The 17,138-nt window shown below is 28.8% G+C and overlaps 1 protein-coding gene across 1 annotated transcript; it reads left to right on the top strand.

Annotated features, from left to right (window-relative positions):
- Positions 1-9,467: 9,467 nt before the first annotated feature.
- TRIADDRAFT_57261 (uncharacterized protein) lies at positions 9,468-16,200 on the top strand (the record flags this gene model as incomplete). The annotated part of the gene is made up of 5 exons (XM_002113597.1): positions 9,468-9,677; positions 13,185-13,232; positions 15,555-15,615; positions 15,714-15,896; positions 16,028-16,200. The coding sequence occupies 5 exons, from the start codon at positions 9,468-9,470 to the stop codon at positions 16,198-16,200; spliced, it is 675 nt and encodes a 224-aa protein (XP_002113633.1).
- Between the last annotated feature and the right edge of the window lie 938 nt (positions 16,201-17,138).

Here is a 17,138-nt window from a genome sequence, read left to right as displayed (position 1 = left end):
TAGCATAATTCATGACACACATATTCAATCCTTCCACAGTATTATAAATGTTACCAGTATATCGCTTGAACAGTAGGTATTATAGATCACTTGTCCATCAAGAATATTTAACGAAATGAAAAATATCCTAGTATACAACTCGTATTGATACAAGCCCATTTATATCAGGATAAAACTTCTCTTACTCCTTTATAAATTTTAATTATTTTATTCAGAAAAATACTTAATTCCTATAGGATAGTAGAACATTACTGACAATTGTGATTTGCGTGTCTATAGATAAATCACGGGTTACGTTAATTTTATATTGATAAATCTAATGCAGTTGTTGTGTCATAGCTACAGATCAACAAAAATATTTTTTTAAACTGCAAGTCTATATTATTGTTCAGAGGCTCCAATACAAGAATTGTAGCACGGTGCATTACATCCCATAAACTTGAAGATGTTAATAACTATCTTAGATTAATGAAATTAAGTGCTTCATAGCACTAAAAACATCCTACTCTTTGTCATCTACAAAGTACCGGTAAATTGTAACCGCCTATAATTGATAATAATATTAAATTGGTTATTTGACAGTGACATACACTCCGCAGGATTAAATACCAGCATCGATGAGTTGATACTGTATTATGCCATTCAGTAGACAGGTAAAAGACAAAAATAAAGTTATTCCAAAATAATAGCATCCGTCCTGTTATTTGTATCGTCATAGTAGTGGCCAAAATATTAGAAAATATAATTTCCGGATTCATAGATACTTCAGATATTGATAAACTAAATCAACCGTAATTAATTGAAGTCGTCATTGAAAAATATCTTATGCGTATGTAATACTAAAATAGTAGAATATTACATCATAAATTATGCAATCAAGTTATCATAAATGTTCTACCTACAAGCTACTTAATACGAATCCATGTGCTAGGAAATTAACTAATTATGCTAGGTACAATAAAGACATATTGCTTTGCTTAGTGTTGTTTCAGTTGCTTAACAGTAGCGAAGTAAAGTAAATCAATTGCATAAAATATTAAAATTTTTTCGTTTTTGATATTGTTAATAATGAAAAGCATTAAATTAACAAACTGGCTGATTTGACGTTTTCACCCAAAAAAATGAAGTTTGGCCATGTTTCGGGTTGATCAATACAATTGACAAAGAAGCATTGTATTTAAAATCTTCCCAGGCTATATTAAATTACAATAGATTTTAATTGTCATCAAGTAAATTACTCGGAAGCAATTATAGTTATACACTTTCTACTATTTTCCTGTCTCATTGATGTTAGTAACGTTTACATATATTGTTAATTTAGCAAGAGGTCAGCAAAGTTCATGCAGCTTTCTTCTATTCTCTATTTCATTCGGTAGTAGATTCTTATAACATCTTATTCGTAGCCCTATTAATCCGCTATCCTCTTAATTAGTACTCGATACCATCATAAGATGCCTTTATCGTTGCAGTTTTGTTACTTCGTGAGGTACGAGCTTGTCTTTTCTATATGAATTTTTAACTATTTACCGCAGATGATTAAAGTAAAAATATCCTAGCTGAATATTAACAATAAAATCTTTGCAATTAGTAACGATAATGAGTAAATATATTTTAGCAGAACTTGCCAACAATCTTATTATTGAAGACAGATCAATCGATTAGAATTACTTTTCCAGTACACTTATCACAGTAATGTTCTGATGTCTAACTAATGTCATCATAACATAGGGTACTGTTGTAAACCTCTGCTTTTAAAATGTTTACAGTTAATTACGTGAGTGCTAGTACATTTGCTATCTCAGTAAATCTATCATATCAGATGATATAGCAGAGCGGTAAACACCTTTGATACCAACTTATTTATTTATTGTGTATCTTGTAACCATATTAATTACTTTTTACACAATAGGATATAAATGAATTAATAAATTACCTTGGAGAAAATAATTTTCAACAGTAATATTGCCTAAGTATTATAGACTAATGTTTTCGACATCTCTTTTAAATATTTTATGATGTAATTAATTATATATTGTAAGTTATAGGCTTATAGCAGGTAATTAGCATAATTCATCACATTTTAAAGGGGTACAAGATACCGCCACTTTCTATAATCCACTTTAAATTATTATCCCAATGACGTCATATACAATTAATAAATATATTTTCAACATGTAGTTACCTATCCGTGATGATCAATATTTTTGATGTATCTACATAAATTTCATTTAGACATTCAATTCAACTCTGTTATCATTTATTGTCTATCATTTCAGTTTACTAAGGAATAAGTGACAGCTGATATGTATTGTGTCTTGAGATTTAGTAATCTACATTTATTAATAATAAGAATATTTATTGTTCAAAAATAAGAAGCTAGATTATGTCTTGTTAATTATCATAGCTGTAAAAGTATTGGCAAAAATAATAAAATCAATTTCTTTGTCTGCTCCCTAATAGATTATTACATAGAAAATCCGATTACATTTTCTTACGATAACACGATCTTCATACCGTGTATAAGTCTACTTTCTTATTCAAAAAATCATAAATATATACAAAGAGTGCATTTAGACATATATACTGTCTTTTATCATACCTGTGCTTTTAATATTGTAAAAAAAATCGATTATTATCGTCAAATTTTGCATACCATCGATTTAAGAGTATAGAAAAAAGCAATTTTTATCCATTTTCCAACTGAACGCATATATTTAACGTCTTAATCATAACATACTAGTATATCGTATTGTTACTATTATTACTATGGCACAATTCAATACTAGTAAGGCTCTCTCAGGGTAAAATTTACGTTCACCATCCATTTTTAAACGATGCATAACTACTACAGTAACTAGTTAAAAATATCGCTCTCTTTTCGCTTCTTTATGTTATAAATCTAATTTACCTAAACGAGTTTATTTTTTAACAGGTAAATAGTTAACTGATATTAACATTAAGGAAAATTAGATAAATTAAATATTCTTTACCTAACTTTCCTAATATATAGAAAGAAATAAGCGAAACTTACCTGTATTTAATTAAAATATATATTATTCATTTCAACTTCATCGGAAAAAATAATGCCTAACTAGCCATTACGATAACTAAACAGATAGCAATGAGACAAGAATAGATTTAGAAGGCATAGACGATGTATTATGATGCATTATTAAATTTATTTTGATAGAAGGACTAACATTCTCTTTTTTATTGTATAAAGATGAAATTTATACGTAACACGCCAACTGATATCAATCAATGCAGGTCAGTCAATAACTAAGGAGACTATAATATACATAATAAAGTAAATAACAGAATAACTCTTGGTAGTGAGCGATATATAAACATTGGCTACAATCTCTCTCCCTTCAATCTCAAATCGTGAATATTTTCACTTATTTTTCTAATTACGGCTCGTAAATGTAATACTCTCGATAAAAGGATCTGATGGTTATTCGTATATCGAATAATTAATTTTCGTAGTTTGATAAAGTATCATAATCCTTGATAAGTATACCCATATCAACAGTTTAAATCCTTTTCCTGGGATATCTCATCTTTACATAAAATATTTAAAAAGTTTTTTCGCCTTATTAAAGTTTCAAATTCTTATAGACTGCATTTTCATATTCGGTATGCGTTAAATAAGAATTTATGCGTATATTTTCATGGGGCAAATTTGCGTCATTGAACAGTATTAAGAGCTATTGCGTCAGTGTAACCGATTGACTACGTAAGCAGTGAATCTAAGTAATCGAGCTCACAAAATCCAGATTTTACTTTAAATTCATAATTTGACGAATTCTCACGGTAAGATCGTTCTAATTCTGTAGTCAGCAATTCATTGTGCTCTAATACAAGTATTATCTACTGCTTACTGCTCGTTTACTGGCAAAATACATTAACTTTTGTCTTAACTGTTAAGCAAATTGTGAATTCTAAGTCTTTCAGCATTATTTCCTCTACTAAACGAGATAAAAAAATATCGCTATTATTCATTGTCGCATTTTTATTGTTCAAAAATTATAATATCTGAAGACAAGAAAACAAACGGTAGTAAAATACTATATATAGACCGACTTTTATGAAAAAATCCACTAGCAACACATATGAGTATATACTTCTATACTAAAAAGCTTGTGACTTGAAACTTAATAGTAACAACTTCACTTATGTAGATTTTGCATGTATCTATTACCAGTTGTTCGATAAGAAAAGCAGACGATAATTAATATTAAGACATAATACAACACGAAAAATAATTTGTTTATCAGTTATCGTATCGAAAGGACAGAAACATTAATTTAATTCCACATTGTTAAATCTTATAAACTAACATTGTTTATTGAGTAAATTCTCGGGCTCAGTTATGTAACATAAATTTAATATATTTACTATAGTGAAATGTTACTTGTAGTAAGCAACGGATATTTTTTAATACCTTTTGATGTCGTATTCTGTCCTTAGTTAGCTGATTGCAGATACAACAACAAACTCGTATTATCACTTGTGAACAGACAGAGTGGATACGAAGTTAAATCCAAAATATCTAGAAATTTTCAATTACTTTGAATTGATATTATGTAATTACTAAAGAATATGAAATATTTCTATAGTATATCATTCAATCCTATGTAAAATGATACAGCGTATAAGGGCTACTTGTAATATCTGACAAAGAACCGGATGGATCACGTTCGTGAAATCAAAAAGATGTTAAAAATAAATTTTATCCAAAAATTTAAGACTAGTATTTCACGTATTTTACATTTTTATATATGGGAATTGATAAAATCTTTTATCCTTTTATTCCATGATCATCCGTGATTCAATACGGTAGTGAATTTAGCCTCTTTTTTCTATAGCTACAAGTTATTACAGAATGTAACTGTCTACTTTGAAAAGGAACAATTCAATTGTTTTGGAAATGCAAGAGCTTCAGTAATTTTACAATATATCTAAGTAGACCTTAAAAAATTTCCACTCCGGAACTGTAACATTTCGATAATCTTGACCGATCTCTATACTGTGGCTTTATTCCTAAATGCAATGAGGAAATGTCTTACGATTATCGATCACCTAGGTGCTACCTATCCTGTAATTGAAACATTTACTTTAGAAGTGATCAGATGATATTCAATTCATCGTAATTACTATTTCCTTACTGTCTGGTTACGCAAATATCACTCTATAGTAAATACGGTAGTTTAATACAATAATCAAATTTATTTTATAAAATAAGGATAGTCGTCAAGCACCATATTAATTATTATTGCAACACCATAGCCTTGTTTGTATATACCTAATAATTATTTTTCTCTCTAATAAATATCATACTTAGAGAGAGACGATATTTTGTATGATTATGACATTACTTAATTTCTGTTACTGCGATATTAAACCCTTTTTACATCGTGAAAGTCAATAAAAAATCTAGACTCAATTAGCTAACTAAATAAATTTCTTTAGCGCTCGTCAACTGACATGATCATCATGATGCCTATAATAAAGACAAAGTGGAAATGCAAAAACGCAATATAAAGCGCTAATAATAAAACCTTTAAGAGTACGATCAAGGTTTAAACATTTGGGAAAAAGCAATCCATTCAGTTACAGTAATATAATAAAATGGAAAATAATTTCCTGATTACTTTTATTGCTTGTCCTTAAAATTTTTCTAATAGTCATTTTATCACATATTTCTCCTTCCATGCAATATAAATACAGCATACAATATAAAAATGTCAAATTACTTTTCAGAATTTGCTTACAATGAATTAATTAATTGCTTTTACCTGTCGACTGTACTCTTATGATCTACGCTTATTTAGTTAGAATATTAGTGCCGGTAATGTATTAAGTATTACTATCCTTACTCTAATAGTATTGACTTATATTACACCAATCTTATTGGTTAGAATTTTTTATTTAAACATCTTAATAAATCTAATTTTCGCGTTAATTGCAACATTTCGCAATCATCTAAATACAGTCAAGAAACAACTTTTAAGATAATGCTTATGTTATTTCTAATTAAATTAATTAATATGAAGGTAGGCAATTCTTTATTACCTATCTTATGAATATAAGGAAAGTACTCGTATATAGTATAGTAATATGACGCAGGAACCGTAGCTAGGTGAACAATCAGGATGACATATTTTTTGAATAAGATGTCCGTAACAGTAAAAATTCTTCCTAGATAGATGCTATAGCTACTGGTAACGATTTTTAAACATTAAAACCGATCAAGATGACTAAAAAAGCTAACACTATATTTTATGACGTAGTTACTTCCGTCTAATTGGTACTATTGCAAATATTTCTTTTGGAATTTTATGATAAATATTTGTTCCTTCACTATCATCGAGGAATATTTAAGTATTTAAATATTTAAAGGTCAATACAATTAAGAAAAGTTTTAATTACTACATCATCTGTTCTGTATAATTTAAAAAAAGAATGCAGTAATCATTGAAAACTGAAGAAGGACTATATATTAGATACGCCTTTACCTTCGTTGAGTACGAGTGTAATCGATCTCATTCTATGGATGCTATTGAAGTCAAATTTTTTACAATTTAATTTAACGCTATGTAAAAATATTAATAACTTTAACCTACTAGAATCGACTATGATTTTACGAAGCTGATAAAGTATTTTTTAGGCTTACAATCTGTTTGCAATTATCCGATGCTATAAATAACTTTCCAAGAAATGATAGGTACAAGTTAATGATACGCTCGACTCTGATTGTAATTCCTTTGATATCTTAGCAAATTGCGTGTGCAACAGAAAATGGAGCCATAATATGATAAATCAATTGCTAAATATTAATAGGATCAAACTTGATGACTTTTTAATTATCGCAAGTCTTATGTTATTAAGAAATGAGTTTAAATTCATAATTAACTAAATATCTAGAGTATTGAGGCAAAGTTTGAACTATCAATAAGTAGAAAGTCTACCGTAGAATAAATATCTAATAATTGGCATGATTCATTAGCTATCCTTTATATTTGGCTTTACATTTGTACTGTATTATTAATAGGTGGTTGTATAATATTATCTAAGTAGGATATCGGTACCCTTTCTTTCATAATATAGCAATATACTGATACAAAAGAAAAAATAGAAAAATAATAAATAGGCTACAACTGTTCCGAGGCAATAATCAAAGACATGAATTCAATAAAACAAGTAAAAGTTCAAACAGTTTCTGATAGATGTAATATGACTTCTGTTTCCTCCTTTAGGACTCTTCCTGTACTACGGATATAAATAATAAGACTTTGCTGGTTATCAATAAAATAAATGATGTAATTTAATGTGGGCAGTCATTGAAAAGAAGCCTGTAATATACAAAACTTTCTAATCGTATACATACATCATGATAGAATTACAGTAAATAACTATGATTATTTCATCTGACTGATATTAATCAAAGAAGTAGGATGGCAATGAATTTAAATTTTTGACATGTATAAAATACCTTAGCAATGGAAACGCGGAATAGTCGTAAAAAACTCTAGAATAGAAAAATAAAAGAATTTACGATCAACAATTACGTTAGCATATTAGAGTTTTAAACCGGTAGCAATAGAAAATAATAACTACATCTGGAGGAGACTTTTTTGTTTGTAGCAAAACACCGTAACTATTCAGCTATTCAAAGTAAATTATGATCATATTAGGAAACCTTATGACGAGGGTTAAATTTCTATTTATTATAATTAACGTAACATGTCTTGAATACGTGCATAAATGAGCCAAGTATCAATATGCGACGGAGCCGTAAGTAAGAGGAGTACTTATGCCGGTTATTAATTAAAAAAAGTTTTATCTTATTCCTAATTATAATTTATTTTACCGCCTTGAAATCAAGATTTATACTCATTATTGGAATATTTGTTTTATGTGCAGTTGCATGCCAATTTAGGCTAGATTTACATATTAGGCATTAGTCAGAAAGCAACAACGATAATGACAAGTATCACCACTTACGTGATAGAGCATTTCTGTATGCAGGAGTGAGTGTTTAGATAGATAGATTGATCTGTATTAGAAAATGATGACAAATATAAATAGCTATATGAATGATACATATACAATAAACAAAAGATTGTTAAAACAAAACATTAATTTGCTGTAATTCATTATCATCTATGTATGGCCTTTCATACTTTGTATAATAATTACTTAATGGATATTTTTTTGTTACTATTTCCAAAAATGGAATCATAGAATAGACAGAGCTACACAATCAGTTAGCCTACGTATAGCACTATGTATAAATGTAAATGTAAATAAAAGCCAAGCAATATCGGCTGCTTTGAAATCGATATTGATAGGTGCATACGTAAATGAATTCTAAATGTTACCTATCATTTTTAAGATTAATATAGCCAGGAAATTATTTATCAACCAGATTAAAACCCGTCTGTTCTTGATCTCCATTACGCAATAACAAAATAGACAATCACATAGCCATTAATTACAATCCTCCTTACGACATAACACTTTTTTTCTTTTTTCATTTATTTCATAACAAATTTATCAATTCTAAAATATATATAGTTATTAATGTTTAAATTATCATGGTCGATAAAAGCATTATCATGATCACTCATTGCTATTACTCATTTTTATTACTCATTTCAATATCTTTTAATCTATCGGATCACATGATCATTTAAACTATTTATGCTAATAATATATGATTTTATTTATATGATAAAGTAAGTTCGACCTGTCAATGTAATTCGTATCTTTAATACGTACTATTGTTATATATGACAAAGTCATTGCTCTTCTTTAGAGGGCATAGAGGTTGATTATTGTTAAAATTGCTCCACGTCGATAGGGCCTGATGCTTGATGATGTATCAATTTTTAATGAGCTTTGAATTGTTCAACGAGATGTATAAATTGGGCGCTATCACTCTAAAAATCCGCATTCTCTTGAAATCGTTAACGTAGTCAGTCTTTTGAATTGACAGGTTTATAGTTCTCATACTCTTATATTTACAACTAGAGATATATCTACTCAGTACTTACATGCCTAGGTTTTTCCTCTAAATGCTATTTGCATACTTACACAGATACCTACATATACGTAAATCTTTCTACCTCTAAATCTATTTACACTTATACATATTGTGTCACTAATAGATCAGTGTAACGCGTAACGCCTACATTCTTCCCTTTCTATCTGTATGTATACATATATACCTGGATTTGCATATATAATCAATAACATTAGCCACCTATAGAGATTACAACCATCAGTATAAGCTGCTTTTTAAGTCGGTGTAACTCAACTCGATTGCCTTATTCTGCTATTGAAGAAGAAGAAAACTTTGGCTACTAAGAAGGAAAATGATAATCTCAAGGATAAATTCAATTTATTTCAACAGTTGGATAATGATCATCCTATTACAATCTTATTCATTAACAATTTTGGCTATGACTGCATATCGCCAACAAATTGATGACCAAAATCTAACTACTACGAATACTACCGGTAATGATAGTCAGATTGGTAGTACAGCTTTACCAACGGCAGAATCGAAAACTGATACCTTCTCAACAGAAGCTATATCGGATAATGTGCTAGCTAATAAGAAACCACCGAGTCCATACTTAATGGTAGAATCCTATTTCAACTTCGTAACGGTAAGTCTTTCTTGTTTTTTTTAATATTGATGCGTACTTGAATGTGTACACATTAATCATCTATTTACCTTGCAAATTAACCATATTTGAAAGTCGTTAAGTTAACGAGATATTATGCTCTATACTGCAAAATCGAGAGTAAGTGCCTTAGATGCACGAGATCTCGCTGTATAATAACTTATAAAATATGTCCACCTGTTTAAAATGAGGAGGGTATTATGGATAAAAAAAATAGGCTGGGTAATACTGATGATTTACTTTTTAACAATAATTCTTAAGTGTAAGTATCATCATACTTTATAATCTATTTTTTTTCAATTTTATGCAAGAGTAAATAGTTAGTAATATTTATTTCAAGTGAATTAATTTAGGAAGAGTGTAATGCACGGTATCATTTTAGCTTGAAAGAACTTCTGTCGAAATTATCCTGCAGAAGTTATTTTGTTATTCAATATTATTTATGTACCGGTCCTATTAATATTTCATAATCCTGTCGTGTTTATAGTAACTATCAAAGTCAATATACGCCAACGGAGCTACTTTCCTATCATTGCCTTTATTGATAATGTCATCAATTAAAACTGTATACTAAAATTGGTACTTATATATATTACCATAGTGAAATTTGTATTTCATTCGGTATTTATTTTTGCTTAAGAAAATTGATTCTATATTGGTGATTGGATCGGGTCATCTATAATTTAAGATAGCATTAACAGACAATAGTTCTCCATACGGTCAAAATTTTTTGACTTCTCGTTAATTTTAAGTAAAAATAGACATTATTAGAACTTGAATGATGATAACTAAATATAAATTATTGATTTTTAACAATTTAGTGACTACGTGTATGAGTCAATTTAAGCTTAAATTATAGCTTTTAGATTTTATAAGATATCAAAATCAACGTTACTGGTACTTTTAGCTTGCTAGAAGGCAATAATTTTTCTTACATAAGGTAGGAAGGTAAATCGAACGCCCACACTTACTGTCGTAAGCTTCTGATCATCTAATTAATAATTATAAATATTTTTCCATTTTTCGTCGAATTCCTCAATAGCGCTTGATTATTCATATCTTTGGTTAACTCTTTCCAGTTTATGCAATCGATTTCTAAATGGACTACTTCATAAGATATTTAATTCATATGATCATTTTTCTGGTAATAGATTAATTTATGACTTTTTATACACTTCTTTGGATTTTTAGAATAACACGTAGTTGATTTTATTAGGGCAACTTTAACCTCATTTATTGTATTTTAAAAATTTGTGTACACATGATTTCGATCCATCGGCAACTATAACCCTTTCCTACTACCTCCTATTGAATTAGAATCTCTTTCGAAATCGTTTTAATATAGCATATAATAATTTCAAAAACAATTCTAATTATTATAGTAGGAATAATTAATCTTAGACCTTATGATATACATTAAATTTCTAAAATATAAGCATCAATCTAATTACTGTCTTTTTCTCTTTCTTTGTCTCAATGCATTTGATGCATGATATTGTTCTAGTTTCGTTCCAAATGATGATATTTGAGCTAAATCACAAAACCTTTATTCGATTTAGATAGTTAAGTAATTCATGTAATATCATAAAAAGCTAAAAGTTTAAAATATCTGTATAAGTTAAGCTAATTAGAAACCTGATTTAACAATATCATCAGCTTATTAGTTAAATTATGAGCAGTGTGCGAGTTAAGAAATAATATGTCATGGTAAAAATACTAATAGCAGTTTTTACCATAAGTACTTAACCAGTCGCGGTATGCAGTTACTGTAATAATTAATTAATAATGTGATCAGACTTGGTTAGTAAGGCGACGTTAGCCAATAAAAGAAAAAATTTGAATAGCTTAGAAGATTATTGTTCTTTTACTGACCATTAAGACTTTAGAGTGTTCAATGAAGTCTTTGTCTACTTGGATCACATAAAAATCTTAATGCTTAGCCATTAATTGATAGACTCTGTAGCAACGATGTAACTGCTGCATACAAGGACTTCATGACAACAACTGAGTAATTTCTTATAGTACTCATCAGCTTACAATTATATGCCTCCTTTTTATATTGGTTGCCATCATCAATTTATTGACACGTTAAAGAACACAGTAAAAACAGCATAAGAGAAGTAATTACCATATATAACACTTCCGTAATAACCTAGATTCATTATTATTTGACGTTGTTGTTACACGTATTGATATTGCAAAGTGTATCCATATTCAATAGCAAACGAGAGTTAAGTTGTAGACAATCGAAAAATCTGCTGATATAGGAAGTTATTTTTATACATTATCGTGATATAGTAATTATAATTAAAGCAGATAGTGATATAGTACTAATAATTAAAGCAGACAGACGTACTATTTCTTAAATCATGATTCTTAATTTTAATTCAAGGTATTAATCAATTCATTTCATATATTATTATTTCTGAAACCTTCATTCTCATTACTGTATATGGCTGGTAATGCTATATAAGATTAATTGAAGGCAATTATTATGAAGGCAACATAATTATTCATGATCTAATGTCTGGTTGATATTGTTACAGTTTGATAATAAAATCATCGAAAACGATCAACCGGATTTATGTACGTGACATTTTCAATAATTTGTTTGAGTTTGTCTCATAGTATTTCGACACACCATAGGTACTTGTGATATATTTTGCTGGTTGTGCCAATCGTTAAAATACGCATATATAAGTAATAGCGCAATTACTCTCTATATAAGACTTTAAGGTGAAAATTAAAGGGCATAATGAAAGAAATACAATACAAAAAGATTTCAGTTTAAATCTAGTATCGATATTAACCTATTAATATTCAAAACGCACAATTTGATGATATCTTTAATTTACATGGTTTAATATCAGATTAATGATTTATCTACAAGATATATTAATACTTTATATTTATTAATGCATTCATACGTTTAACCTGCTCCATAAAGACCTACAATAACTAAGGGCTTATTTTTTTATTTTTTCTGATTATATCGTCCGACGTTGCGCGGTACTAAGCAGTACTACTAAATAGAATGTATGTACAATGAATAATTTAACTATCAATGAGATAGATTATTTTATTATCCAAGATTCTAGTTACTTTTCTGTATGGATTGATAATAATAATTAATAAATTACCTTCAGAAATATAGAGACCGTATAATGCTAAGGGGTGGTATCATACATCATAATAGTGCTGTACAATTTTTCATTTCCGTTTAATTAAAACATAAGGGTTATGGTTCCGGCAACGTAGTCATCATAATTTTCATTCTTAATTATTGTTCGCACAACTTCATGGACAATTACCATTTTATAGATATTCCATTAATTGATTAGCTCTGTTGTAATAATCGGCACACCCTTTCGGATAGTTGACATTTTTACTTCCTCTGTCATTTACTAGCTTTGAAAGGAATATTGCTTTCTTTCCTGATCGTAACCGTTTACGTTTTTTCATGTATATTAAGCTATAAATCAAAATTAGAATTGTTTTCATACTTCAAAGTTTTGCGAAAGTGAAGTAAATAAGGATGTAAGTATTTGCTCTATTAGTTGAATCGTTAGTACAGCCTAATCATTATTTCTTACTTTATTGGATAAACGATGTACTATGGTTTTATTCCTGTTTCAACCAGGCAAGTAGTTTAGGAATAAACTAAGTAATTGCCATCTATTCACAAGTCTACAGTGTCATTCATGGATTTCTTATCGACAGTATTACATGCTACTTATAAGTGACAAACAAAGCTCCTTTCTTTAATGATAAATCCGCGTCAAAGCTATTACATTTATATATGCACGTGCTTACAACATTTTAAGCAAGTCGTTAATTTCCTATTGTAGTCATGCATTTGCTATACTTACGTAAGAGTATATTCTTTTTACAAGAAATTCAAAGTTTGGACTTAAATTACACTGTTATTTACCATATGTTTGTTTCAAAACATCTCTTATTTTTAACGACGAGAGTTTATTTTTTTATTTTACATCAGTAGAAACTATGTGTGGATTATGTAATTAATTAACCGATTGTCCTGTATGCTATTAAATTTGTATTATATTTACTGCTAATATCAATAGTATCGGATAACTCAAATAATGGAAGTGACTTTTTCAATATATACATCGGTTAAGTTATTCATATGATTGATCAAACCCCCGTCGTAAAACTTAATGATTTGATTGTATCATACATTCTATCATGTTGCGATTTATCTCATTTGATCCTAGCCGTTTTTGATTGAATTTACCGATGAAATACAATCTCAAATTTTGACAGTAATTTTTCTATTGTATCTTCTTCAATCTGGGGGTCATACTTAATGAAACTTAGGGTAGCATCCGTATCGAAGGTATATTGACCATATGTGGTTAATGTGATCCGAAAATAATTAATCGATAGCAGTACCGAAATATCTCAACATGTGGGTTAAGATATTCATCGTTGTTTTTTAGGGAAAAATAATTGCCTGGCTTTGTGCAACATAATATGGACACGTCAATACGTGTGGGTGGGAGGAGGAAATAGACGTTTAATTAGTGATGCCTGATAGAAAATGATCCTTACAGTTTTTGTAGTATAGTATCCTGTGAGACAAAAAATTACGGGCTAATAAGAAACAGCGCAAGAATATGAGATAAAACTATACTAACACTTTTGGTTAATTGGGGGATCAGTTTTTGTTTGCAGATAATTGCATCCTGGATTAATTAATTCGTTCAGCATATAACTAAGTAGATGTCATAAACAACGTTCATTTTTAACTTTTTTAAAGAATTTATAAAAATGCTATATGGCACATTTCTTGAGAATGTTCAATTGACTGAAATAAGTAAAAGTGATGCAATCATGGGCTTATCGTTTTTATCTAATACGTTCCCTTTAAAAGTTTTAATTTTTAATTTCTTATTTTTGAAACACCAAGATTGAGTTTGCATTATCGTTTTATATCAACATATTACCGCTAAAATCTATTATTTTATAAAGATACATTAGTGTGATAGTAAATTCGTACATTTTCGATCTTTAGTAATAAAGTTAATTAATAATTATCGGTACCGGTATTAGATGATGCAATGCTCGATTAACGTTAATTATGGTAGACATGACATCGAACTATTTATGCTTTTACAATTTGGGCCGCTTGATCATGTTGCCATATTTATCAATTTGATGTAACATTCAGTTATTAACATTAACAATATTCTGAGCCTTCGGTAATGATTATATTAACACTATAATACACTATACAATAATTTGAATATGAAATAGTGACCTTCCTGTAGTATTAATATCTCAGTAAAGTAATAAAGATTTACTCCTTTTGAGAAATTATGCGTTTAACAATCTAATAATAAATGCCGTAAAGGAGGTAATTGATTTCTTTCATCAAATTCAGCTATAAAATCATCGATAATGAAAATTGTTAGGATTAGGAAATGTAATATTGATAATTTAAAATAACAAGTAGGTTCATCCTAGGAAATTTTAAAATTACAAACTTTATTCTAATAATCTCAATTATTATCTCTTTAAACACATGCATATCGACACTCGATTATATCTATGTACAGTACTTAATGGTGGACTTATTTTACCCAGACTACAGTACAATCAGCAATTTTTATGTCGCTTCATTACCCTTTTATACAGCGTTTATACTATTACGGGTGTATCTACCCATGATATCTCGATAACGACAACAATTTATTGCTTATGAAATGATAATATATGTTACCTAATAGGCTTAATAAACAATCTCATGTTGTTTTCGTTAACGTTCTTATTTTTATAGGGAATATCCGCAACTAAAATCAATCACAGTGAAGCTTGTATTCTCATTTCATATGATAGGCTCAGGTCTACAGTAAATTTCTTAGACAAGGCAAGGAAAATAACATTAGCAGCCATCTTGGTAAGTTAAATTTTATCTACTTCTCAGGCTGATTCTAAATATTTAAGTCTACCTTCCCTTAAAATCTCGATAGAAATTAGCTCCCATTTACTTTATAGAACTACAAAGTTTTAATTATTTTAAAACCTATGTAACCTACCGACCTTTATTGCAGACCAATTACGTAACGCTGCAACCTTATACCGGCTCTTTTATTGAAATTCCGGAAATAAGTGATCGGTGCACTGAAGGGAAAGTATATAGTGCACGTCTTAAAATTGATAAGAAAATAAAAGTTAAAGGTAATTATTATATGATTATAACAATATAGTTTAAGGCTTAATATTAATATTCATTTTATTAGACGCCTAAATGTACTTGTATCAGTACTCATTCATACTTTGTTTAATTATCATTATCATTATATGACTAGAATTATTAGAAAAGTTTCCGTGTCGACTTCGATTTAATAAAGACTGTCGGAGAACATGTCATAGTTCCGTATTCAGGAATACTGAAATTAAACCGGACGGTTTACAACCTCTATGTGAGATTATGCAGTTTAACTGCAAGTTTTCTTGTCCGTCGTTAGCAGGACAGCAGTAAAGTGAAAATAATCTAATCATATTTAAACACGACATTACAGCGTATTTGCATTACTATCCACATTGGTATTAATTTACATCGATAGATGTAGTTACATCTAACACCAAGATCAAGCTGATGGCACTAAATTAATATGAAATTGCATAAGATTTTCCTGCCTAAGGACGTATATTATACCTCAACCTTATACATATAATCACAGACTATATCGATGCTTTACTTGTTATCAAGTTTTTATCATGATTAAAGCGTTATATTAAGATTTCTAATATAAATGATTGAATACAGAAAGATTAGATTTGAATATCTATCGTATGTTGTTTCTCATACACTATTTATTACGTAAAAGATACTATTTATACTCTGTCTGCTCACACCTTTGTTGTAGTGGATTTATTAGAATGCATTAATATATTGGTCAGTAGATAAAGATTATTTGCAGTAGAAAATTAGAATACTTAATTTCCTCCTGGTGTTATTTCTTCTGCAGAATTGTTGTATATTATTAACATTATCGCAAAATTGTCGATCTCTAGTAAATTCATAGAAGCAATTATGCATATTTAATGTTATTGTAAGGCAGAGTGAATTTTTTTTGAATATACAGTATTTCTGCTGATCTACCGCTCATTCTATTGAAGCATTAATACTGAAGTCAGTTATTTTAGATAACTAACTTCGTGGCAAAGAGATTAAGAGCATATATTATGCTCAGGGTAATAATATTACCCTTTCCAATAATATATTTATGTTTCTACAATCTTTAACGTGCTGTAATCACTCATAAATGGTTTAAGTATCAGCTTTACATTGCAACAAATAAAATCTTTTAACGATTTAAAGGTACAAAGTATAAGTTATAGCTTGTGTCTGAAAGAAATCTGATACTACTGTAAGTAAAGTAAATATATTTTATCCTCAAAGAATGTTAATTCCTT

Source organism: Trichoplax adhaerens, genomic scaffold, assembly GCF_000150275.1.
Source record: "Trichoplax adhaerens TRIADscaffold_6 genomic scaffold, whole genome shotgun sequence".
NCBI classification, from domain to species: Eukaryota; Metazoa; Placozoa; class Uniplacotomia; order Trichoplacea; family Trichoplacidae; genus Trichoplax; species Trichoplax adhaerens.
Note: the sequence above shows the minus strand (reverse complement) of the source record. Positions and strands in the feature narration are given on the sequence as shown.